Source organism: Lutjanus erythropterus, chromosome 11 (assembly GCF_056507025.1).
Source record: "Lutjanus erythropterus isolate fLutEry1 chromosome 11, fLutEry1.hap2, whole genome shotgun sequence".
Lineage (NCBI taxonomy): Eukaryota > Metazoa > Chordata > Actinopteri > Lutjaniformes > Lutjanidae > Lutjanus > Lutjanus erythropterus.
In genome coordinates, this window is record NC_139327.1 from 17,676,533 (window position 1) to 17,704,115 (window position 27,583).

General features: G+C 38.6%; 1 protein-coding gene across 1 annotated transcript in view; it reads left to right on the plus strand.

Annotated features, from left to right (window-relative positions):
- LOC146318881 (sodium/potassium/calcium exchanger 3) overlaps nt 1-24,880 on the plus strand; it is a 34,222-nt gene extending 9,342 nt beyond the window's left edge. Inside the window, exons 2-17 of the mRNA XM_084731077.1 lie at nt 3,625-3,735; nt 16,495-16,571; nt 16,746-16,820; nt 18,027-18,111; nt 18,483-18,586; nt 18,666-18,740; nt 18,828-18,853; nt 20,004-20,057; nt 20,164-20,306; nt 20,401-20,567; nt 20,650-20,887; nt 22,004-22,170; nt 22,438-22,552; nt 22,649-22,761; nt 22,918-22,983; nt 23,154-24,880. Of these exons, the coding sequence (XP_084587203.1) occupies nt 3,625-3,735; nt 16,495-16,571; nt 16,746-16,820; nt 18,027-18,111; nt 18,483-18,586; nt 18,666-18,740; nt 18,828-18,853; nt 20,004-20,057; nt 20,164-20,306; nt 20,401-20,567; nt 20,650-20,887; nt 22,004-22,170; nt 22,438-22,552; nt 22,649-22,761; nt 22,918-22,983; nt 23,154-23,264 (1,727 nt within the window). The 3' untranslated portion in view covers nt 23,265-24,880. The remainder of the gene's footprint in view (nt 1-3,624; nt 3,736-16,494; nt 16,572-16,745; nt 16,821-18,026; nt 18,112-18,482; nt 18,587-18,665; nt 18,741-18,827; nt 18,854-20,003; nt 20,058-20,163; nt 20,307-20,400; nt 20,568-20,649; nt 20,888-22,003; nt 22,171-22,437; nt 22,553-22,648; nt 22,762-22,917; nt 22,984-23,153) is intronic.
- The last annotated feature ends 2,703 nt before the right edge of the window (nt 24,881-27,583 follow it).

Below are 27,583 nucleotides of genomic sequence, written 5' to 3' on the forward strand. Positions count from 1 at the left end.
AACTTCTGTAATGACAACCGTCTGGGAGACGAGTAACACATGTAGGTTGAATGTACAAGCACAGTGAATAAGGACTTGTGGAGTCTATTTATGTTTAAATTAATTAAGTCATTAATGTCAGATCAGCCTAAGGTTACATGTAAATTAGGTGCCTTCTTGAGGAATGTTTTACCTTTTGTACAAGTAATTTATGTATACTGTACTATATTCCTGCTGAGAGCCATTACTTTCTCACTGTTGAGCTGCAGCTCACCATTAGTTTTACTGGAGGATCTGTAAGTAAGGTTTTAGATTAATTGATTAATCACTTAAATTGTGAGAAAGTCGCAAAAGTGCCCATGACAAGTTCCCAGAGCCCAATGTGATGTTTTCAGTTTTCTTGTTTTGTCCACGAACAGTCCAAAACCACATCAATTACAATCAAATCAAATATCCATAAATTCCTCACATATGAGAAGTTGAAACCACATAATATTTTTGCAGAATGACTTGTACAATTAATCAGTTGTCAAAGCTGTTAGTGATTCATTTTCTTTCAATTGATTAATCAGCTAGAGGTGTGGGTGAAAATCGATGCAGCATACTGTAGTATCATACATTGTATTGATAAATGGCCACCTGGTATGGATCTTTATTATATAAATGATTAATATTGCATAAGTTTTTTTTTTTTTTTCAGAATAATAAAATCAGTCCATTAGATGATGCAGAGTTTTTTTCTGGTGAGGTCAGCAGAGGTCACAGTTAATGGGATCGATAGGTTTTCATGATTCGTCAGTCTGTTTGCTTAACAATCCCATTTTGGTGAAATAAACATGATGCAAGTGAGATGAACAGACTAAAAAAACTTACTCTTATAGAAAACAGATGTTGACAAAGTTTTCCTTCGGGGACATGATTGGCAGTTGAAAAAAGGTACAAAAATAAATCACAGTTGGCGTTTTTCACGGCATCAGTCTGGAGGTCGGCCATGTTGGAAGTACTGTTCCTGATTATTTACTGCCTTTAAATACGGCCATGTTTACCGTGTTCAAGAGAAGAGTTCATATGAACTGTACTGTACTGGTACTCACAACTGTGTAGATGGAAATTTTGTGAAAGCTCAGAGTTCTCAAGTCATGTACTCGACTTCACGTCATAATTACAAATCACAGGTTCAGTTTGAAGCTGGCAATTGTTGCTTAAAAAGGTCAATTTTGGTAACGCTCGTGAGAGTAACAAACTAGTTTCTCATCAGTTGATATTGGTTGAAGAGAGACATTTTAAGTATTTATGTTTATGACTGATCAGCATTTTGATCCAAATCCAGTTGTTTTAGTAGACTTGGTTATTCAAATTTCCAAAATGTAAAGATCAGTTTATCCCCTGACTTGGTACATTTGGTTTTGTACGAGCTTGGTGAACAAACAAGGTAGTTCAAAATAACAATATTGTATTGTATCATGGGCCCACCCTTACAACTGACTAACTGATAATAGTTCATGTGACCATTTCAAGATTGTCTTGGGTTAATCAAATGTGAATCTGGGAAAGAAATGGCAAATAAGCATTGCATTTTTAATTTCTCTGTTTTCTAATGAGACAAGATGTGGTTGAAGTGTTGGAGACGTCTCCCAGTTACAAGTGTGAAAACGGTGCAGAGCCATCTGTGGCAGAAACCCATTTGAATTTCATACGAGTCGAGCTCCTCTTGATGCCTCGACATGAAAGCCTTCACGTCTCCTCTCAGCCACGACCGCTGCCCTCGTCAAATGGGCTCATTGAGCTGTAAGGTACAAAGGGACACTACAGCGGCTGGCAATCACCAAATGCATCACACACACAGACACCAAGCTGCCTCATAAATACAAGGACAGTGTGTAGTACAGAGCGTAATAACCGCCTCACTATCTTCTGAGTGCTTGTTGGAAAGATCTCTGTGGGTGGTGGTGGAGGATATCTGTATTTTTTTTTTTTTCCTGTTGGAGAGATGATGAGACAGATCTGTCTGTGGGGAGTTCCTCGCCTGTCGCCATAGTAAAGCCGTAAAAAGTGAAACCCACACAGAGATAAGCTATTGAGGAATGAAATACAGAGCTGAAATGCACCCCATAAAGATTTCAGAGCTGATGGCTCAGGACAGCTGACGGCAGCATGGACTGAATTACTGAACAAGCTGCTATCTCCCAGAGCCAGAAACATGAAACTACAATCTGTGGGGTCAAAAATAACTCTGGAGACAATTACTACATGGATTGTGACTGTGGCAGTAACAATAGTTGGTTGATTTTCTGAGAACAAGGCAACATTTTTTTGAAATTAAAATACCAAACTATCAAAATAAGAAAATTGAGCGATTATTTGGCTATTATTATTGTTCATTGGTTCATATTGTTCAGAGGTTCTTTGAAAAAACTTTTTTTTTTTGTTTGTCAAACAGATCCTGGCTGCATTAAGTCAGAAAAAGGAGTTGGAGTGATTAGTCGAACAGAAAATGAATCACTTTTGACAGCTGATTAATCATTAAAAATAAATTATTAAACAAAAATGCAACAAAAAACAGCTTTTGGGGTTTTACACCATAGGCCGGACAAAACAACCTTTGGGTCTTGAAACTGTGATTTGTCTCTTGTCATGTTTTCGTTGTCATATATCTATATTTTAATCGGGCTGCAAATTAGTTTGTGGATTAACTGATTAAAGCTAATTTTTGTTGCCCTGTGGACAAAAGCAATAGTGTTTCCACTGTTATAACCACAAAATATGAGCTCAAAAATAAAATGATCTAAATAAAAATCTCCTCCTTCACTGTAACATACAGTGGCCAGTGGCAGGCATCAAGAATAACTATATAGAAATGAATTGAATTTCTTGCTGATGGTCGTGTTCACTTTTGTATGTCATTTAGAGGTATCAGAATTAAATTGAGGTTGTTTCTGAATCGGCTAAATTTCCTTGCAGTAGCTTTAGTCATTTATCAAACAAAAATGTCAGCACATCACACATCACAGTTTACTGAAGCTCAACGTGACATTTTTTGTTTGATGGACAAAGAGTCCAAAACCTGAAGATGTTTAGTTTGCTTTTACATAAACAAAGAAAAGTAGCAAATCCTCGCAACTCAGATGCTAGAACTACGGTAGGTAAATGACAGTGATTAATAGATTCTGCATTAAATGTGATTTTGTTTTTCTTTTCTGCACATGTGAAATCTGTTGCACGTCTGTCCATCCTGGGAGTGGAATTCCTCCTCTGTGGCTCTGCCTGAGATTTATACCATTTTTCCTTGTGGAAAGAGTTTTTTGGGGATTTTTTCCTCACTGGATCGAGGGCCTGAAGGACAGAGGGTGTCACACACTGTGCAGACTGTAAAGCCTCCTAAGGCAAATTGTAATTTCTGATATTGGGCTGTATAAATGATTAGATTATCAAAATCTGTTGATCGATTGAATTGTTTCAGCTCTACATTTTATTGACTAAAGAATGAATCAAACAGAAGAATAAGCCACTTGTTCACCAATAATAAAACCTGTTGTTAGTCCAGCGTTGAAACACAGCACAGAGGTTTCATTCAGTGGTTGTAGGTCTTTCAATTGTATCCAGCTGGTTTTGCACTAAGATGACTCTGGTGTTGTTTTGTAACAGAGACGGAGTCTTCTGGGCTCTGGCCAGGCGTGAACGATGGGACGTTGCAATGGACTCGCAGGCTGATGCAGGAGAAGTCAGACAACCAGAGCCTGGATCAGCCCCGAGCAGGTGAGTCACTCGTCTGTACCTGGATAGATGCCGACTGTTCTTCCAGTTCACAACAGCAGACGCTCCCAGACTGTCTGCAACACGTCCTTATCATTCAGTGTAGAGGTATATGGATAATCTTCTATCACAGTGTATGTAATATTATATCACAATATCAATGTCTAATAAGATATTTTACATTTTACAATATTTGTAATATATGCAGTAAATTCAGCATGTAACAGTAGGGCTGCACAATATAAACAAAATCAAATATCACAGTATTTTTTTTTACCAAATACCTCATGATCAACACTGCAACTATATTGTAGGATTGATTATTGGTGCTTTCACAAAATATTAACACAATGTGGATATAATGTTTGTAAAGACAAATAATAGAACAGCTAGAAGAGTCCAGGAAGAGACAACACTCATGCAATATCACGCTATATAAAATCTAAGATAACATTTAATCTTGTATCTCAATATTGACATAATACTGATATATCCTGGGCAATATGGCTAATAAAAAAAAATATTAAATAGTAATGATCTTATAGGATATAATACATTGTTATAGATTAAACTACCCAACAGTATATAGGACTGGGGCATATGGACAAAATCAAATAATATAATATTTTTGACCAAATGCCTCTATCAGTATTGTAGGGATGATTATTAGTGCCTTCACAAAATATTTACTCACTGAGATTTTTAATAAAAATTCATCAGTAGTGTCAATATAATAGATATAGTGACTAAATGGGTAAAGTCAAATAAGAGAAGAGCGGAAACAGTCTGTTAAGTTCAGAACATTATATATAATATCTGAAATCAAAGACAATATTTAGTCTCCTATCATAATATCTCTATGATACCAGATATACCAGATATATTGCCCAGCCCTAGTGTGAAATATTACATAATAATGTAATATACTTTTTTTTTAAGATGAACCCCATATTATCATCACTGTCTTGTTGCTGCTGTTTACATTCCCACATAGTGTCAAATGCACTACAGAATTATTTCCTTTGTGTATCTGTGAATATGTGTATATTCTTTTCAATTCAATTTCAAAGCGTCATTGTCCCGAGAGAGAAGTTCTGGTGCAGCGTAAACCCATAAAACCACAGTCAACAACACGAGAAGCATACTCTATATTTAGCAACAACAGAGACACTTAGTGCAATGAATAAAAAAAGGTTCAAGCAAAAGAATATGAGAAGTGCAACCATAAAAGATGGACTATAATTCATTGTTAATGGCAGTAATGGCCTCAAGAATGAAGGAGTCTTGAGCTCTAGAGCTCCTGAACACTTTACCTCCATCCAGATGGCAGAAAGTAAAACTATGTATATACATAATTGTATTGTTTTATATTATATTAACTTATTTTATATTTTATCATACTCAATTCTAGGTTTATTATCTATCTCTTATTATCTATTATCTGTGTAGGTTTGTATGTTCTATTTGAATGTAGCATTAAGGGACTACAACTTTGATTTCATTGAGCAGCCCTGTGTTGTATAAAGACAAATAAATGATCTTGATACCTTATCCTGGGAAAATAACTGATGGATAAACACAGTTCATCACATGTATGCAGCATAATTCAGTAGATACTGTAGTCATGGCACGCACTCAGTTGTCAGTGTTTTAGGTACACCTTGCTAAAGCTTATAGCAGCTAACAGGCTCTAATAGTTCTACAATAAATGCTATGTTCATGTTATAATATGTGTTTTTTGTTGAAATTGTTGTAGAGAAGTGTTGATTCACTTTAATGATCATTTGGAGGATGTAGTTTGTGGTGCTGTTGAACAGTATTTTATGATACAGAGAGATGCTCCTGTTATTTAACTTATTCTGACTGATATAAATGAGTTTGGATAAAATAATAGAAACACCTCTCAGTATGTCTGCCATATTTAAAGCACCCAGTGGCAAGCGTGCTTTTCATTGTGTTGGTTCATCTGGGCTCCCTGTGTTTTGAAAATTCTAGGAGTCAGAAATGGTTTATACGTGCATGTGTGTGTGTTGTATGCAGGTAAACAGGGAAAGAGGAGTGCACCAGAGATCTCTGCCTCTCCCCTGCAGGTGATCTGAAAGGTCATGCGGACAAAGCGTTGTGTTAGCTGTCAGGGGCGTGTAGTCAGTGTCAAGCTCGTGCACTGAAAGACTCAAGAAGACAGACGGAGCTCATGAGAGGAGCTTGCCAGAGTGAACGTCAGATTAGATTTTCTAAGGTAGTCTGTCTTTAGCAGGCGCCAAGTTACTCTTCTTTGCTTTCCGAGTCTGGTCGCACCCTGAATAGTTTGGACAGATTCAAACTGCTCTTCAGGAAATAGTTACTGAGACACACAGCCAATCAGCAGCCATAATCAGACCTCTGTTTCTCTGGTTCCCAGGCTGATTAATTGACTGGCTGACATGAGCCGCATTCATCACAGCTGACAGTTTTATTATTAAAAATTCAAATCGGAGAGGAAATCTCTTTATTGTTGTGTGGGGAGAGACTAGCACAGAGTAGATAAAATAACACGGCTGCACAATGAAAAATCCTCTGCCTTCCTGACAGAAGTATCTTCAGATCATTTGCATTTACTCTATAGCGGTACTAATATTAGGCTGCCAGTCACAATGCTGTATTGTATGCAAACTGCACGCTTATTATTGAAGCCAGAGTACAAATTTTCAAGCACATTGTCACAGAAATTTATGCAAATCAAGCTCTGTTAATAATACACCATGCAAATGGTCTGTTCAGACCTGTTCCTAAATACCACCTGAAGTCTACTCCTGCCCACTGAGGGTGTGCAATCTAAAAATATACACACAGTGAATCATTTTAAGCTTTTAAAAATAGATTTAATTAAGACATGCTTTCTTGACATCCCCTGCATGCAAAGATGCCTGCATGTAGTGGCAGAATACACAGTGGGGCACAAAGCCTTGGATACAGAAGCGTGTCAGGGCCAGGGAAATAAAAAGGGAAGATTTTTTGTTTTAATTAGCATTTTGAGAATTAAAAATAAATTTTAGACTTTTAGTGCCATAATGCCATGCATATGAAAAACACACCGTTTTGACATTATTCTCGAAATGGAAACTTTATTCTCAATATATAAACTTTTTTCTCAAAGTAAAAAAGAACAACTTTTTTTTCTTTTTTTTCTAATGGCTGCTACTCTACTCAAAGTTCAGATTAATTCTAGACATTTTGACTTTATTTTCCATATTTTGATTTTATTCTTGGTATCTGGTCTTTATTCTCTGTATTTTGACTTCATTCTCATTATCTTGACCTTATTTGCGACATTTCAACTTTATTCTTGATATTTCAACATTATTCTCGACATTTGAACTTTATTCTTGGCAGTTTGAATTTATGCCGACGTTTCGACTTTATTGAAATGCAAATGACAGGTAAAATGAAAAGAAATCTTCAGTCTCGCCTTATGCCTGGCCCTAATACTATTTCATATGTGACCTCCCAGCACTTATCAAATATTTTTTTTTTTGTTTTTTTAAGAGGTGTAGCCCTGGCTGGTCAATTTTCTAATGTATGATGATAAATTTCAATTTGAATTTTCAGCTTTAATTTTTGTTCAGCATTTTATCACAAACCTCAAATCTCTAAGCTATTTTAAATGTTAAACAGGTATATACTCAACAGTTTTGGCTGCTGACAATCTAATGTGGGAGAATAATTCCTCAGCTCAGTGACATTACACACAATTCACACATGACAGGCACCTTGCTGTCCTGCTGTCACATCCTCTCCTGTGATATTACATTAGAGGTGTTTTTTTTCATACTTGAGGCAGAAAATGAGTCTTAGTGTGCCCCCCCCCCCCCCCCCCCCCCCACCAGTGGTCCATTTGCTCTCCATTTGTGTTTTGCTACCTGATAACACACTTAACCTTTATTGAGTTCCTGCTTTGCAAACAGATCTCCCTCATTATCTATTGCAAAGACACAAGCGTACAGCGGGGTAAATGCTTCACTGTGGTAATACACTGGAGACAAGCAAGCGAACAAAAGGCTGGACAGGTAGTATAAGACACAGCAGTGAGCGTGGCTCCAGGCTCGGGTTGCTGCCCTCTTCCTCAGCAGGCCGTCTGACAGTGATTGCATAATCTGTAGTGTGATTAAAAAGCCTGCCCTGGACCTCGGGGGATATTATCTTGGGGATTGCACAGTAACGTCCAGCCCCAGGCTCTTGTTTCTCTCTTTTTCATCCCCCCACTGCTTAATAAGATGGAGACGGCGGTGCGACCCGCCTTCAGCCGGCAAGCCTCGGAGACCGTTGTTGCTAGGCAACTGAATGCTAAATTTTGAAACCCAGACAATTCTGTCTTTCAAGCATTAAAAGTGCAAAGCAAAGAACTATAAATAGACGGTGAGGAGAGGGCGGTGGGTGGAGGGCGATGAATCCAAATGATGTAAATGAAGTAAATGGCTCGTACTGAGTGTGTCGTCGAGGATTGTTATGTTGTTTATTTTGGCAAGCGACAGTCAGCTGAGAATAGTATTTTTCCACCGGCCATATTTTCAGGGTTTTTATGGGAAAGAGAAGCTGGCAGATAATCCAACAGAAACTGTCTTCAAATGGACTTGGACTCTTATCAGGGCAGTCAGATTGTGGATGCCACACAAAGCAAACAGCAGTTAATGTGACTGTTATTTGGTTTTCATTCTCTGCCCACAAAAATGACTCAACATTTAATGAGTAGAAGGCTGAGGTTAAGGCTGAGTGAGTCTTGATTGTCAGTAAAGGGATAGGTAGAAATATTTGAAGTGGGGCCGTATGAGGTACTTATGGTGCGTTCCATTTACCTCTGAATGGGAGCTGGGAATGACCTCACACTGGAGTTGTTCCAGTACAACAAGTCGCAAAAAGCTTTTTTGTGCTTGATAACAACACATTCTGTATTTTTTGAGACAAACACTGTAGCTACATGTCCACAGACAGTACAACTGATATAATGAGACACAAGCGCTAATGAACGGCTTCCATTACTGTTGATGTGTGGAGCAGCCATATTTTGGAGTTGGGTTGCGACTTTCGGAGTAGCATATTTGACTTCACAGGGTGTTACAGTTGAAATTTCTGAGTGGGAACTCGGAAATTCTGACTTACACACTTCCAAGCAACAGTAAACTTTCTAGCTCTTCAGGCTAATGTTAGCCAGAAGCATTCTACCATTCACAGACTGACAGTTAAAATGTCACCTGCTTTTGTATCTGAAAAATAATCAACCCATGTTAATGCGTCTCCTCAACATTTTCTCATTCAGCCTGGTTTAACTTCTCCTTCCGTTTTTCTCAAAGCAAAGTTTTTCTACAGCAAACTGTTGCACCGCATCAGTCTCCGGTTTGTGTACATGTGCTTTCATCCTATAATAGATAATCTGGCTGTAACCTGGAGCACTTCTGGAGAAAATATGAAAGGTATTTAATAATCCGTGTTTTATTATGAACATCCAATTTAATTTTAAATTAAACTTACAAAAATGGTTTTATATTCTGTCAGTTATAGTTATTAATACATATCGATAGATACCTCATACAACCCGGTGTAACATGATGTTTAGTGTTTTTATTGATAGGCGAGGTGGTTGGTGTGGTTTGAAGCCCTGCTGTCGTTTCATCAGCGTCGTATTCAAACTGCCTCAAAGGAAAGCAAATCAAAGAACAACAAATGCATAACTGAATTTACATTACACACCTGGATGAAATATTTATTTTTTGATTCCTCATGAAAAATGCAGTTGTGTTGCAGAGGTGTGTGCGTGTGTGTGTGTGTGTGCGCGTGTGCTCGAGCGTGCATGTGAGTGCGTGTGTGTGTGCTCCTGGTTTGGTTGATGCCTGATACGACTTTACTCTGTGTGCCAGTCGATGGCGTAGCTTGACTCCAGGACACCCTGCAGACTCTCAGATCGATGACATTACTCTGCCCCTTCAGTCAGCTCCACTGAAGCCCCTCGCAGCAGATTGACTCATAGAGAGCTCAGCCGCTCACATCAGCACCGGTTTCACTTAGTGGAGATTTCTCTTCTAATGCCTTCTGAAAAATTTGCTTGGCACTGACCTTATACTTTGCGATCTAATATGACTGCTGCACAGGCTTTATTGATCTGGGCTCAGATAAAACCGACATATAAGACAGGATCTGTCATCTGTACTCTGTGCAGCACTCAGCAACCGTAACACTGCAACATAAACATATTTTGGTTCAAAAATGACAGACAAATGTGCCCTTTTGTATTTTTTCAGTGCTGCATTTACAGTTTAGACTTAAGGCTAGAATTGTTGTCTGTCATTATTATTTGATCAAAGTTACACCAAAATAAACTTCACGTTGTTGATGCTTTGCTTTTAACAGCAAACACGACTCTGTTTGAAACAGGTAACAGTGTTTTATATTTGCTGTAAATGTTGAAGTTGACTCAACTAAAAGCTAATAAACAGCAGACACTCAATGTTTTAAGACTAAAAGCAGATGCATTAAGGTAAATTTATGCTTTGTTTTTTGACAGTGTCTCATTATAATATGTACCTCCTGGCTTTTATAATCCTGTTTAGTATAGTAAAAATTCTTGTTTGGTGTCCCTTTTTCCATCACTTATTTTCTGTTCTGTCTTTTATTCATCAGGTTCACCCAAGCAAGCAAATAAGTGACAATCATTGCTTTACAGCATAAATCTACAACGTCTGCTAGTTAACAGATAGCCAATAAGCAACGGCAGCTTCAAGTTCTAGACATAAAAACTAAATGACAAGAGAAACGGGGTAAAAATGGATAAAAATCATTCCAGACTGTTAGATTATGCTTCATTAATACTTAAATTAATTAAAAAAAATAAATATGTCCTTGCTCAACCATGTCTTGGTTTCCTCGGTTAACTGTTGTGCAGCGTAGCAAGTAAAGCTTTAATCCATGTTGTGTTAAACACATTTACCTGACCATTAATACTTGGCAACTTTTTCATGTCCGGTACTGATGCAGCAAACTTGAGTATCTGCTAATACCAATTTCATGTTGCCTATTTCCCTCTCTTAAAATTAAACTGTTAATAATCCATTTGTACTTTACTAAACCTAGCTGTCTAAAAAAAAAACATCATGTTTAAACTGTGAAACAAATATGTCACTGAAGGAAGAAATAGCTCACAACATGACTCAATTGTGAAATACTGTTATTTCTTTCTATTTAAACTTTTCCACACAGAACCTTTAGCAGCGTTTTTGATCACCAGCACCATTCAACATGAAATTTAAATAAATTTCATAAATACGTAAATTAACTTTCACACACTCAACTCACGTGCTAGCTGCTGTTCATGAGACACGCTGCTCATCTGTGTTAGTCTGTGCATCTTTTTGATGCTCTTGGATCATATCTAAATGTACTTTCTTCCTGTAGATTTTGGCAAGTATCAAACTGATAGAGTATTGGATCGACACATCCCAATTAAAATTATATGTGAAGGTTGCTGGCCTCAGTTAGTTAATCTTTCAAGCTGGAGGCATGGTCCTCTGTCCAATATTTTAATATCACATTTATCAATTCTTTTTGGTCTTTTTATTTATAGTATTTTGTAGTTCTTAGAAAGTTCTGATGGCACCACACCACATATTCATTAATGTGCCTTCTAGAGTTGTTTATTTTGGTAAATATTGTAAGGTTAACTGTGTTAAAAAATTTGAATTTCTTGCAAATGAACGTAAAAGGCTTCCTTCCTTTTTCCAAAAGGTAGTCCAGTTCATATCTCCCTCTTTTAACAGGAGATCTCTCATCCAGTGTTCTGGATCTTTCAGATAACTTTTGGTATATTGAGTTAAATAAACTGTAGATCATTAAAACGTTTACCCTCTGTCTGCCTCCTGTTGCACCAGGAATGATGTCCTTTATGATTTGCTACATCTACGTCTGTGTGCAATAAATGTGAGAAGCTTAAATTCACACTTGTGGATTAAGTGTAAGAATACTTCAGCTAGTGTAGGAATGGTCTTAATGCTGCTATTTATTTTCTTGTGTGTTGTGAATGCAATGTCTGCATTGTTAGTAGTCTGTATGAGTTGATTTGGTGGCAAACGAGTTTCCCTACTGGTGATTAATCAAGCTGTCTAATCAAATGAAACAAAGACATGTGAAAACTGTGACAAACAGAACTGGATAGGAGGTGACAGAGCTGTCGGAGCTTTTTGTAATTGTGGCACTAAAAGGACACAGAGAGAAGTGATGTTAGAGTACAAACACTCTTGTATTGTCAGAGTAACATCACATCAACACTGGAGCCCAAATCTTTCTGAGGCTCACTGCTCGACCTCTGATTATAAAACTACTGACTTTATCAAGAGCATGGCACATCTGGCTTAAATCCCTGATTCAGGAAGTTGCAGATGTGCGATCATCTTTAACACGGATGTTTCAGTTTCTGGTCTAGTATTGTGAAACCACAACACAAGTCAAGTCCTGGCAAAGCACATTCCTGTCCAGCAGCAAACCAGTCCACTGTTCCTGTCTCTATGGCGTTGTTCTGCCCCCTCCCTCGCTCTCTCAGACCTCTCCTGAGGGTTCGTAAGGAAAAATAAATATTTTTAGAAATTGCAGTCCAGAGCTGCTGTCACTTCTCTTTTTCATTTTTTATAAACCCCAACCATGGGAAACACATATTCACCTCCCCCTTTCTCACTGTTCATGCAATTGCCTTGCCTTTGGCTTCCTACTGCCACCCATGAAAAAAAAAAAAAAAAAGCAGCCCCCAGGGAGAGGGTCGCCATAGCAACTGCCTTCACCAGAGCAACTCCTCAAAAGCATCCATCTGAGCTACATGTTGCAGCCGACAGAATAACCTGAGAGTCTGGGGCAGGAAGGAGACACGAAGACTTCCAAAGAGGAAGAGGAGGAGGAGAAGAAGGTGGAAGATATAAAGCCACAGAGAAACAGGAACAGATGTCCAACAGCTGATCAGCCTGATGGGCCGCTTTTGAGAAGACGCACACAGCCCAGCCTCACATTCAGGCTGTCTTTCGTGCAATAACAATGACAGAAAGTTTACATGCTAAGCCTGGATGATTTAGTGGATGGGCCCTGCCATGCAAATAACAACTGGCACGCAGAAAACAGACGTAACACCTTGCCAACCTTTAGAAACTAATTTAACTCAACTTCAACTCTTACATGATGCACAAAGTAGTTTATGGCACAATAAGCATCCAGGCAGGCAGTGACCTCTGGCACAGACACAAATGTGTAAACACTACTGCACAAACATTTACATTTTCTAACTGAACATAGCCAAATCACTGTCCTCTCCTCGGGACCATATGGCCTCCCCTTCCCCTCTGTCTCCCTCTGACACATCAGTGTCAAAGATCAAATCTCATATCCCCGATCACAAGGGACCCTGTCTTAATCCATAGCAGTCTGTTGTTCAGTTTCCATGCAGCCGTCACGACGTACGCTGCACCGTGCTCATTGTGCGCCTGTCGACCCGCAGTTGTCTCACAGAGCAGAAGAGCTATAAATAGCTCCACACTCCCCAGTAGTTTGAATTCATCCAGCTCGGCTCAGAGTTGTAAATTGGAGCTGCACCACACTCTTGAGGCTCTCTTTTGTAACGTCGAGGGAACAGAGGGAAGCTAAGCTGTCATTAACAGTTTTTTTTTTTTTTTACACTTGAGGAAGGACAGGAAGCAGCTGCCAGTTTCACTTCCTGTCTCATTCTGCAGTGCAACAGAAACACTGTCTGCTGCATGATGTTGTGGTTGTATCATGTCTGGAAGACGTGGTGTCTCAAATTAAGCCTCACATGATGAAAACACAAAATTACACTCATGACTTCTAATTTTTATGACTTTGAATTTAGTTTGAAATGACAGGATGTCATTAAGGATTTTAATCTAGGAGTTAGCTTACAGATGCATAAACACACTGTCTCACTCTCTGCTTCCCAGCATGTAGGAGAACCTATGGTGTCATGCAACTCACACAAAACTTATCTAGAGCCAGTGGTTGGTTTGTCCATTCTTGGCTACTGTAGAAACATGGCAAAGCAACTTGCTGGCCTCTGCTCCCTCTGTAGACTTAAGGTCTCATTCTGAGGTAATCAAAACACAACAATTATTATTTTGAGGTTCTTATACACCAGTGAAAACATACTATTATATTCCATTCCTGCCATATTCTGCCCATAAATACCTGTACATCTTACACACATTTAAATTAAGCAATTTGTATTCCTCATTGTCAATTATACAACAGTTAGTTCTGACCATGTAATTTGATGGGACAAGACATTCAGTGACTGCTGATATAGATAGAACATAAACAACATTATTGGGACTTTTAACTACATGCATCACTCCAATTTATAGTGTCCTAATAACAGTTGGTTCACACTAATGTCACATTGACTAACAGAGACCACAGAGACAAGAGGCATCTTGTACATGATTCAGGGCTCTTAACTGTGGGATTGCTGTCACACACTTTTAATCTGACAAAGTACATGGAGTTGCATAAAAGCACAGCAGTTTAAACAGTTTTTTTATCAGTGATTACATGCATATGTGTTACCATCGTTATAAAATGATTTAAATAAATATATACATTAGGGATGCACTGATCGACCGGCCAGAGACCAGAACCGGCCGGTTTTCAGTGTGATCGGCCCTGACCGGTGACCAGCCGGTCAGTGTCACATATCCGATTCTGTGCCTGTCATTGTGACACACGAGGTCTGCATGATGGTCACGTCATGCGCGCAACAGATATCACACCCACCGCAGCGCTCATCACAGCTACACACACTCAATCCTGCGAGATTCTATGATCTCAAGATTGCATTCCTCCTATTAATAATCTTCATATAAAAATATAATACGCCCTGGCTGTAACCTGGAGGACTTTGGAGAAAATGTAAAATAGTATTTAATGAATATTTAATAGTCAATGTTTTATTATGAACATCCAATTAAATTTTTACAAGAAAAGTTGCAAAAATGTTTGTGAATGCTGTGAATTATAGTTCTTAGAAAGAACAAAATTGGAATCGGCCAAAACCAGAATCAGCAGATCAGACCCTTAAAAAGATCGGAAATCGGCCAAGAAAATTGGAATCGGTGCATCTCTAATATACATGGTCCATACAGATCAATTATATGATTACTTCCTTCCTGAACACAACCACCACATTGATTTACTAGTAGTTCAGCTTTTAAAATTATGCTGAAGCCAAATATCTGTTATCATAAAATTTTGTAGTTGGTACGTTTGCTCTCAGACCACAAACAAACTGCAAAAGAGTCTGTTTGGACGCAGACTGAGTCTTACCTTTTCAAGCAGCCTCGGCCCGTTTGTGTGGTCTGTGTCTCAAAAAAGTAAACATTAACTATCAGTCCGTTCAAAAGAACAAGCTGAATACGGCCTGGAGGCAGTTTTGTGGATCATGCTTTTGTGTAAGCTAATGTTAGTGTGCAGGAACATATTTATGTGTTGCTAGGCAACAGCTCAGTCCCAGTCCACCTGCTGAACTATTTGTGTTAGCAGATCCAAATAAATGAGTAAATAAACAAAGAATCTCTTGTCGTAAATAATTAATGTGATAGTTTAATTGTTGTGTGGAAGTAATGTCACACTCAAGGTTGTGCTGTTGGACTAAAAATGGCATTTGGCCTCCTGCCTATGACCGAATCACAGCCATAACGATATTCAGTCCAACAGCTTTCCCTCTCGTGTGATATTGCTTAAATATAAACACTAGATCAAGTAAAACTTATGTAAAATGGCAGAAGTCAACTGCGCTCCACTCTACTGTAGTTCTTTCTTAACATATAGGTGGAGCTGATCATCGTAGTGACCCTCTTCCTACAGTTGGCAAACAACACACACACACAGGAGCTCTGCTTCAGTGTGAGAAGCTGCAGCTTTTATTCACTGACAAACTCAAACCCCGCACTGCACAGTTACAGCACTGTTGCTGTATTTACACTTCCAGAACAGCAAGTTCACTGCTCACCTTTTCCTCTGCTCAGTGTCCATTGACTGTCACTCTCTGCCACCATAGACACTAATCAGTCTGAAGTACACATTCACTACGATATGCTACTCTGGTCAGCTGGTATTCTGCAGTATTTGTTAGCTGACCTTCATCATCAGGACCAAATCCAAAATACTTCCAGGGCAGGAAGTAGCTGCTTAATAGACAAAAGAATGTCTGTATTGTACTGTACTGTATTTGTTAATATTCTGGTATACCGTAATACCTTTATTTCTTTGTAACGATTGTTATTTTTCTGGCTAGGCCTCCCTGGTTTTCTCACAGCTTGTGTTTAAAATTTATGTATGGACATTTATCCTCCATTTATGATGTACAGAAATTGTTGTTTTCTTTTTTCTACATTTTTCTGTTCTATCATGTTATTTTGCATTTCAAGTGTTAAGATATTATCAGGGTCATGTGATTGCCTCCCATATACTTTTGATACTATATAGGTGTGGCTACACTTATTTGTAAAAAGCCCAGATGAAGTTGTACAGTTATTGAAACATGATGGTATTTGAAATGGTTTAGCCAATAGCATAAGAGCATTTTATTTTTTCCTCTCTCGTTGTTACATATTTCGTATATTTTGAAGGGCTTGTGTTACCATTCTGTTGATGCTTTGCAGCTTGCAAATTGTGGCTGCGTTTGAGTGAGAAATGAAATGTATGTTTTAACAGGGAACATGTTTATCATCATGTCTGTCCCTCTCGCAGCAATCCATGAGTTTCCAGAGGACATCTTTACCAAGGAGCAGAGGAAGAAGGGAGCTGTGATTCTGCATGCGCTCTGTGTGAGTATTTCATATAGTATCCCCTGAAATCTGCACGTTTCTCTTTATTTCTATCCTTGACTCATCAGAGTAAGATCTGACATCATTACAAGCAACATCTATTACCACCCAAGAGTTACATCGCTAAGTAATTTGATAAAAGGCAGATTGTGTATGTGTCCCTCCACTCTACAGGCTATCTACATGTTCTACGCTCTGGCCATCGTCTGTGATGACTATTTTGTCCCCTCCCTTGAGAAAATATCCGAGGTGAGGAAACGGCACCAAACAGCCTTCAGATATAATTGTCTTTTTCTTATTTTCCATTTCTTCAAAGAAAGCAAAGATAGTCTCCAGCCATATGGATTAAACAAGTTAACTAACACTAATGTTGGATAAAACTACCATTAGCTACTGTTAGCCACCACTACAGTTAGCTATCAGTAGGTTAGCTACTACTATAGGTGGAAAAGTTTGGACAGCTTAAAGCGATAGTTCACCCAAAAATGAAATTTCACTCAACATCTATTCACCCCTGTGCTGATGTGAGGATGGGTGAAGATCTCCAGTTCACAAAACACTCCTGGAGCTTCAGCAGAAAACAGTGTTGCAGCCAAATCCAGTACAATGAAGTGAATGGTGACCAGTTTTAAAATGTAAAAAAAACCCCAAAGTATCCCCATACTGCTCATGTGGTGTAATCCAAGTGTCTGTAAGCTGCTACATTGAAATTTGAATTTAGCCCAAAAAGATGCCATTTGCACCATGTTTTTAACCTAAATCCTAATCTGCATGCACACGCCTGAAGCTGGTACACAAGCTCTCACCCAAGCGGTCAGATTTTAATGTCGCGGCTTACGGACACTTGTATTACACCGCACAAGCAGTATGGAGACATTTTGTGTTTTTTTTTGTGTTCTTTTTTACATTTTAAAACTGGTCACCATTCACTTCATTGTACTGGATTTGGCTGCAACACTGTTTTCTGCTGAAGCTCCAGGAGTGTTTTGTGAACTGGAGATCTTCACCCATCCTCACATCAGCACAGGGGTGAACTATCGCTTTAATGGTTATCCTAAAGCTAGGAGAGTTTATTTCCAAGTTTCCTAAGTCAGGATGTTTGTGTAATACACTTTTCCTATCTTAAGGTGGGATTTGCTTCTATAATACCAAATTGGGAAAAACCTTGTCATAGACTCCTCCTATCTTAACTTGTGTAATTTGGCATCAGGGCACATAAGTATCGAACAATGGAGTTATACATACATACATTAAACAGTCCTTCAGGCTAGCCTTTATTTCAGTGGTTTCTCCCATTTACTTTAAAAAGGCTTTCTCCCATCAGTACCGTATAGCTCAGCTTTACTAAAGAGCACACCATCAGATATCGGAGATTTTCACAACTGAACAGAAGGAGTATCATCTCCAACCCTCTTTGTCATTATGGCATCATTATAACCTTTTTAAATCTTTCAGAACCTGCAGCTCAGTGAAGATGTGGCCGGGGCGACATTTATGGCTGCAGGAAGCTCTGCTCCAGAGCTTTTTACCTCTCTCATTGGTAAGTAGCTCAGCCAATCAAGAACAAGTAACATTTAGCGGTGGCAGTCTTAAAAAAAGGATGCCAAGATTTGATTTTTCTCATCATCAACATTTTATTGGAGAAATGCGGGAGTCTTCCCAGCCTCTGTGGTGACAAAATCACCCAGGAAATGTCAGCAGAGTTTAATTTTGAGCCTCCAAAGAGATTTTCCTTGTCCTTATTTCTTTTAGGTATTTTCTTGGAGGTTAGAGCTGAGTGGTGTGAATAAAAAAAAACAGAAAATAAAAGCTGATCAAAGATGACAGGCTGCAGGGGGTTTATCAAACCTGAAACCAAACAAAGTCAGATACTTCATGAACACATTTGACTTTCTGTCCTCTGTCCCTCAGGCGTCTTCATCACTAAAGGAGATGTCGGAGTCGGCACGATCGTCGGCTCAGCTGTCTTTAACATCCTGGTCATCATCGGCCTGAGTGGGATCTTTGCAGGACAGGTAGGAAGAAATATCCTACTGTACACATAACTGTTACTGAGTGACTGAACACTGACATTTATAACTTTTCTTATCACAGACAGTATTTCTGACTTGGTGGTCCCTGTTCAGAGATTCCTCCTACTACATCCTCTCTGTATTGACTCTCATCATGGTAAGATGTGCTTTTCATTAAAATAATTAAATGTGTTAAGCTTTTATACCTCCAGATTGTGTTCTGAAGAATCTGTTTTTTCTTTAGGTTATCTATGATGCCAGAGTCGTCTGGTGAGTTCACAAACCTTTCTGTCCATACAACAACAAAATTTATAGGTTTCCTATTTCAGTAAAAATGTGATGAATGTATATGACTCTGCATAATAATCACTACTACAGTTGTGTAAAGTGACTCATTCGTTCATTCAACCTTTATTTGTACTCAAGAGATCATTGAGGGACAACCTTCATTTATTATGCCATCAAGCCAAACATAAAAACAAAGAAAATGAAAAAAACAACATAAAAAAAAAAGATAATGTCACAATTAGCTAATGAAAAATGATTAAAATGATCTGGTTAGGGAGGCTAATCAGATAGATAAATTAAAATAATTTAGGAGGTTCATCATCAAATTTTAAAAATTATAATTAAATAATATTTTCCACTGCAGCTTTAAGTAAAAGATCAAAGTACTTCTTCTATCACTGCAGCGTTGACAGAGCTGATCATATGATCATATTTCCATAGAAGCACTCCTCCAGTAGATATCTGTATTCATGTCGACACAGATCTACAAATCATCTCTTTCTTCTCACCTTCTGATTGGTGTCAACAAGCTCCCCCTCAAATGACTGTTATTACAATCATGAAGATGAGCGTGTCAACAAGGTCAACAATCAGTGATTGTGGGACACGTTAAATCGATTTTGGTTCCTGATTTGTGCTCAGCAAATAACAAAACATCTGCATATGTTTTCCCAGTCAGCCGCAGCTCAGTTTTGAGGAGGTGTGTTTCATCAGGGGCAGCCACTTCAAATGTGATTGTTGATATGGAGCTGTTGGACTGATTTTAGTTGTTCGACTGATTTCTTTTGTGTAGCTTTTTGTTCTCAACACACAACAGGCAGAAGTGGACTACTACCTATGGTATAAATAGGACTCAAAGCATTCATGTTTCCTTCTAGGTGAATTTTAATAATGTGGCAGAACTTTTTTTCACCTGCTTTCACAGATTATCTGTTCTGAAATTACAAATACAGAAAACTATTTATATATTTGAAAATGGATCACCAGAATTTATATTTTCCTGCCTGCCTCTCAGGGCTTGTTGGATATTTTTCTCTCTTTTTTTTACTTTTAAAAATGTAGTTTACAGAAGCATAGATATGCTGTATTAAGTCTAACAGAATTTCTGTATCTGTGTTTCTGTGCTGGGCAGGTGGGAGTCGTTGCTCCTCATGACCATGTATGGAGTCTACATTATAATAATGAAGTAAGTTCATTAAAAGACTAAATGCCCTCATCAGTCCTCCACACAAAGGACCAACTCTGTTTATTGTACGCATGGATGTCAGCAACCAGTATCTGATCGGTTGCAGGTTCAACTCCCAGATTCTGGCGTTTGTGACACGTCAGCTCAGGAGCACGAGGCCGTGCTGCCCCAGGTCAGAGGATCACAGAGACGACAAGATGGGAGAGGACGCCTCCGCCTGCAACACCTCCATGGTGCTTCTCAACAAAGGTCAGAAGACGTGAGAATAATCCTGTCGTCTTTGCTGATTGTGTCTGTTCACCGCTCTCAGAAACATGAATCAAATATAAAAACCTTCTCACAGGCCAAACCTCTGGTCAGGAGCCTCCTCCAGTCATCATGGTGGACGAGCTTCTCATCCTCAACCCTCACAAACTGTCCTTCTCTGAGGCCGGCCTGCGTATTATGATCACGCCACACTTCTCCCCTCGCACCAGGCTCTCCATGGCGGGACGTGTGCTCATCAGCGAGGTATTTGACACACACACGTTGCACATTATAACATACATCCTCTCAGAGCTCTGCAGTAACGCTGCCTGCTCTCCTCTCACAGAGGCAGAGGCTGATCCAGAGCTCGAAGAACCAGCGGGATGGCGAGGCCGGTCCCGGGTCACGAGGAGGGTCAGCCAGTAACAGCCTGAAGAGGACGGGGTCCTGCAGTCTGGAGAACGGAGGCAGGGGACCTGGGGTGAGAGACGTTGAGTCGGGAGACAAGCCGGGGGCCGAGGTGTCCCAGCCAGAGGAGGAGGATGATGATGAAGATGGGATTTTCAGTCCCTTGCGCATACCAGGTGAGGAAGATCCAGCACGAACAGCCTTCAAGTGCAAGTCAGATTTAACCTGCAATGATTTGTTGTTTTGATCGGTAGATATTGCTGTTTTTAACAAAACCTTGTTAGAAATTCTCAAAGTAGCAAACTTTTCTTTAATTTTGTTCATTCAGATACCCTGTTAATTACGTTGTAGTAATTAATAGGGTATCCAAATTAACTATATTTAATTTGTCATCTCAAGCAAAATTGTGGTTTAATCATTATTTATATAGGAGCCAACAGGTCTCCTCCATCATTAAACCACTAACATCTCTCTGCAACCAAGTTATCAAAGTTCTGGACAGGAAACCACTCAGATTTCATCATTGCAGTATTTTAAATAATTGCAGTAACTCTAACCTCACACTTGCATTTTAAAACATTCAGAGCTAGACTTTACTTTATTGTCACTAACATCTGAGGTACGCCAGAAAGAAATTACTGGAAAACCTCTGCACACACTGCATTCTCAGTCAAAGGTACAATCCCTTGGAATTGTCTGCTTACCAGTTTAAAGCAGATTCTGAATTTTAAAATGTTTTCTACAACAGTCAAATCCCGGTTAAAACTTGGCCAAAACTGTAATTATGAAATCAACTTGGTGTTATTTGTATGCTTGAGTTCCTGATTTTTTTTTTCCTGATGTTTTCGTGTTTATTTAAACATTTGTATGTTTGTTTGTGTACTGTCATGGATGGTTGTTGGTGGTTGTTCCTGTTCTCAATTAGCTTGAAAACTATTTTTATCTATAAACAGATGTGCAGTACTGTATTATTTCTGTATTTGTCCTTTACAAACTAACTAAAACTAAACTAAATAAAAGAAGTTCAGATGTTTTGAAGTTTTTAGAGGAGTTTCTTGCAGTTGGAAAGCCCTTGAAATCTTCTTAGTTGCGCAAACATTAATGACTCATTAAGTCAACAATTTGGTACTTGACTTTTTATCTAACTTAGTTAAAATCTGCTGGAAACAGTGCCTGAAATATTTTGATGTTATAGCAAATCTTTGGTCAACAAAAGTTCTTTAAATACTTGATTGATTTAAAAACTACAACTGTGCCATGTTCCCTCCTGACCGACCTCCTGCTCTTCACAGGAAGCTGCTGTGCGCGGGTGAAGTGGGTGATCACGTGGCCTCTGGGCCTCCTACTCTACTGCACTGTGCCTAACTGTATTCTGCCACGCTGGCACCGCTGGTTCATGGTCACCTTTGTGGCCTCCACCCTGTGGATTGCCATCTTCTCCTACCTCATGGTGTGGATGGTAAGCAGACAGACAGAGAACTCCAACTCTGAAACAACAACGCAAATGACCAAAGACTGAACAAGTGCATGATGCTTCAGGTGGTTACTACAGCAGTACAGTTATGATTTCTAATCTACGGCAGGTAGATTAGATGTTATCTGTACATTGGGATGCATGGTGGTATATGTAGTAGTATGTGTAGTACTGGTATGTGCTTCCTTTGTGTATTTTGTAAATGATTGTGAAAATGTGAAGATGTTGCTGTTCTTGACTCTGATGTTTCAGGTCACCATAATCAGCTACACTCTAGACATCCCAGACTACATCATGGGCATAACCTTCCTGGCAGCAGGAACCAGTGTGCCAGACTGCATGGCAAGTCTGATTGTTGCTCGACAAGGTAAAAAAGCCTAAAAATGTCTTTTTCCTGTTCTCTCTTTGTGGTGCAAGTGCTTCGATTCAGCATTTCTCTGTCACTTTTCCTGTCTCTTTCCAGGCATGGGGGACATGGCGGTGTCTAACTCCATAGGCAGCAATATCTTTGACATCCTGTTGGGTTTGGGTTTCCCCTGGGCTTTGCGTACCCTTGTGGTGGACCATGGATCATCAGTACGCACACACTTTATCTCCCTTTTTCCTTTTGTCTGCGACTTCCCTGGTTTAACAATGTCTGCATGTGTGTAGGAGATTAAAACCCAGATTTTGTGTTCTCGCTGTTGCTCGATAGTCATAAAACTGTGATCTGCTTGTTTTTTCCCTCCACAGGTCTCCATAAATAATAAAGGACTTGTGTATTCTGTCATCCTGCTGCTGGCATCTGTGTTTCTGACGGTGAGGAAACGTGACACACTAAGTGTTGCATAATTGTTTTAGTATCAGTGTGGAAAAATAAGTCAGTATAGGTGGATTTAAATTCAGTTCATTCAGTTTTTATTTACTTCAGATTTATCCAAAACAGAACAAGGCTTTTGGCTCACCACCGCTCGTCTCTCTGCTTTCAGGTGATGAGTGTTCATCTGAACCATTGGAGGCTGGATCGACGGCTGGGTCTGGGTCTGATGTTTCTCTATGCCATCTTCCTGCTCTGCTCCATCTTCTTCGGGCAGATGTGAGGCCTTAAGATCGAAGGTCAACCCTGTTGGACTACATGCTGAGTACCTACCTTTCTACCACACGTCCTCTTTCCTGAAGCCAAAAAAAAAAAAAAAAAGAGAGACAGCGTTGTTGTGTTCCTTCTCGTGAGAGTTTCAGTGCACCTCTGTAGGATTCACTAGGGTGATACTGCACACATGCAACTACACAAATACACACTGAAGTCTCTTATCAGTAGCACATTTTTCTCCTCTCGTACAGTGTAGTGTTTGAAAGCAGTCAGTCTTTTTAAGTATCAAATTGGGTGACTGATCAAAAAATGTGATGACATGGCAGATGGAAGCCTTTAGTAGAAATATGAAACAGGAAGCAATGTCAACAGAAAAAAAAGATCTAGAAAACAAATCGTTCTGGTCCTCATCAGCTTGGTTGTTGCACATTGTTGTGACTGTGTAACAGCTCAGTAATAGTTTGATGATAATTATATATCGTAAGTGAGCTAAAATGACACCCCGTAACAACTTTGGCAATATATTTTATATCTGTGTTATTCTCTACTTGCACAGTGTTGTGTGATGTATGCCTGTTTTACTTACTGCTACTTTATATCCACTGTGTGTTTTGTATATAGTGCAAATGTATACATTAGCTAGCTAGCGTTGCCTTCTTCATTCTCAACAGAAACAAAATCAAACTCACCGAAAACATCATGGTTCATCTGTCCGCTGCTCCAGCAGTCACCGACTCTGATTGTTTGGCCTCAATTCACTGAAGTAGATGTAAAAATGCTCCGGCTGTACAAACCCATTTCTCCCTGCTGCATCTCTGATGTCTGATCTCCCTGTTGTTCCTCAAATAGCTATATTTTCACATCTAACGTGCTGAATTAAGTGTTTATTTTGACCAAACCAGAGATGGTATTTTGTTTCTGTCACATTTGACTGAGGATGACGATGCTAGCTAGCTAACATTGCTAATTGCAGACACTGAGGTGATCATCAAAATGCTTAAAACACTATATACAAAACAAACAGTCATTACTATTAACAATATGTACCAAGCTAACTGTGAGAAATGAACTTTAGGATGAATCACTGTTTGTAAGTGGAGGTAAGTTACTACAGCATTGACAGGAAGTAAACAGATATGCAGCTTGTAAAGCAGGTAAATGTGACACTGTATTATGTAAGAAGAGATACGTGAATATATGACAATTAATCTTGTGGCCTTTTCTACTCAACATTATTTGTCAAAAGCTTCAGTTTTGAGAGAAGTCACTTCTTGTTAAAACTTAGACAAATTAGCTTACCAGCCAACTAGCAAACACGCTACAAATCTTAACTGCTTCTGCTTGATAATTATCTTTTGAATAAATCCCATATCACTGTTTCTTTAAAGCAATAAGTCACTAGAGGATTAGATTTACAGCAGTTTTACAGGGTCAGTGTAATTCTGTATATTTAACTGTCTAAAAGCACACACACATACTCATTTACTTCTTCACAAACCAAGTTTTTATACCGGTGACACAAGGTTCTCGTCCTTTCAGGAACTGTTGCTTCACTGTTTAATTTATTTATTTATATTTTAATGCTTGTGTTCTTAAAGCTGCTGCAGCTGAGCGAATTAATTACAGGATGACCAGCTAATTAATTTTATCAGCAACATGACAAATGCAAATTATTTATAATAGAGAGTAAGGTTATTAGCCTGGATCTCCTCTGCTGCTGTATCCACAAAATTTTGCCGTTTACTCCTGGTATAAACATGCATCCTGGGTGATCCTGTCACAAGCGGACAGCTCGTGAGTTCATGCCTGGCATCTCAGTGCGTCTCAAGTGACAGATCTCACTTACCCACTCTAGATGCAACTATGACTACTGGTTGTTTTTGTACTTTTGTTCAGTGTCACACTAAAACTCCTGTATCAGACTACGTGACTCTTATGTTTCACCTGCAGATGCTCTGAGGTGGGCTTGGATTTCATAACTGAACTGTGTGCAGGATGCACATTTTTACTTTTTCTGACTATGCTGAAATGTGATGTTTCCGCATTGCAGATGACACAGAAGGTCATTAATAACAATCAAACAACTATATGTTGGCATTTCACACAGAATTTACAGGAAGGCACGAATGATTAAGAATTCGCCACAGCAAAATAATTAAGAATTTGTCATAGACAGTGTTTTACAACATTTAGAAAGTTTCTCCTAACTCAGCAACTCACAAAATTTCTCAATTTTTTAAGCAAGTCTGGGGATATTGCAGTTACTCAAGTGTTGAAACATCTGCAGAAACATCAGATGTGGCCCAGATCACCTCTGAATGTGGTTTGAGCGATCAGATCACAATGCATCGTAGGTGCTTTTACACCTTTGCTTAGAGCTGTCCTGTTGTGATCAGATCACCCAGAATGCATTTTAATACCAGGTGTAAACAGGCTCATTGTGTCCCCATCAGGTTCTGTTGGAGAGGAGCATTCAGTAGTGTATGTTTCTGACAGCAATCAATTTTGAGCAAGATACGCACATGTAGCAGACGGCTGCAGTTGTGATTTGTCGGGGGAAATTAAGTGTAACAACAAGCGTAAAATCCCTACTGGGCTACTGTTCAACAGTTTTAGGTTAAAAGGTTGAAACATCTTTTCTCTGAAGATGTAAAAATGGTACTTTAATCTGCCATGTCATGGTAGGGCCTGTTGTTCAAGATTTAAAAAAAAAACCCATCATACCAGATTAATATTGTCTTCTGGCCTTAGGTTTAAATATCCTTGTATGTTTTGAATGTAAACCCTAGCTGACGTCTTTACTATTAATGTGGATATATTTACATGCATTCAAATGTAGCAGGCAGCACTGAATTATAGCGAAGAACCTCTGAGCAGAGGGTGAGGTACTTTAGTCCTACTGTGAAGGACACCATGTACATGTCAGAAGACTTTTAGAATAGGAACACTGATACGGAAATGCACATTATTGTGACAATATTTTGACAGTTTTTCCTCACCGCTTATAAGGAAGTATTGGTACATCTTAATGTACATAAAGAGATTAACCTAGTGTTACAGTATTTTTAGAGGTCTTATTAATATGAAATCTAATATATAAAATGTACTTCTATGAGTGTCACAAACTCTGATGACTTTGAGTGCAGGTTAGTTGTAATACTTCACGTTTAGGTACGACAATCGATGTTTGTATCGTTTCTTGTACATTTTATGAAATTATTTTTACTTTGGTGGAACATTTTCACTCTCGGATCAGGACAGAAGCACCACCTTATATACTCACACTGTATTTGTGTGTGTTTTATGGCAAATAATGCTGCATATTCATATTCACATACAGCTGCTGTTCTCTGTCTTTATATGAAAATCAGCAATGTGGAAACATTCAGGTAATATGATGAATTCAAGACTAAATGTTCCACCAAAGGGCAATCTTTTTTTTTTTAAATGGCTGTATAATTATTATCATTGTCTTCTTGACAAGACTTTTTACTGTTTGTAAATGTTAAATAATTGACATAGTTTTACAATAATGAATGTCTGACAGAGACTAGTTTTGTGGTGTTTTTGATATTTTAAAAAAAACATTATGTAAGCCTACTTGTGAATTATTGTAATAGAATGAATGCATATTTTGTCCGTTTGTTTAGTGGGCTACAAAGGCTCTAATGTGACACTAGCACTCCGTTTGTTATGAATTCAGTTACGGTTGTGTCTTAAATCTTCTTGGCACTAAGATTTTCTTTTATTTCAGTATTGATTTATTGACAAACTCAACCTTATTTCATGCAAGGGAACAGACAGAAAATAAAGCTCCTGTTTACAGGTTTGAAAAATTTACTTTAAAAAAAAAAATAAATAAAAAAATAGTCATTCTAACCATGCTTTTTTTTCCCTAAACCTGACCTTAGTCCTGTATTTAACTCATTCCTCTCCATAGAGCCTTTGCGGTTCTTTATAACCAAACGGGTGACTGTTTTCACCTGGTAGATAGACACTGGAAAAAAAAAAACATAACAAAATATTTTTTCAGATGTTTTAAAGAATGGTTAGAATATTAAATTCTGTGATTGTAGAAGCAGTTAATCTTAGTTGTTCCTGATTCAGTAGTTTAAATTGGTTTCAAACTGACAGTTTTATTGAAACCGTTCACTCACTTAACCTTTTGTGATGTTCTCGTGCTAAATTTATTTAGGAGTTTCAGTGTACAAGGTAGACAAAGTGCTGTTTTCTTAACAAAATGGAGAAGAAATACTGCTACTAAATGATATAAGTATGCCTTTTCTTACTAAAATGCCTCAAAAACATTTTTCATCTATTATTCATACT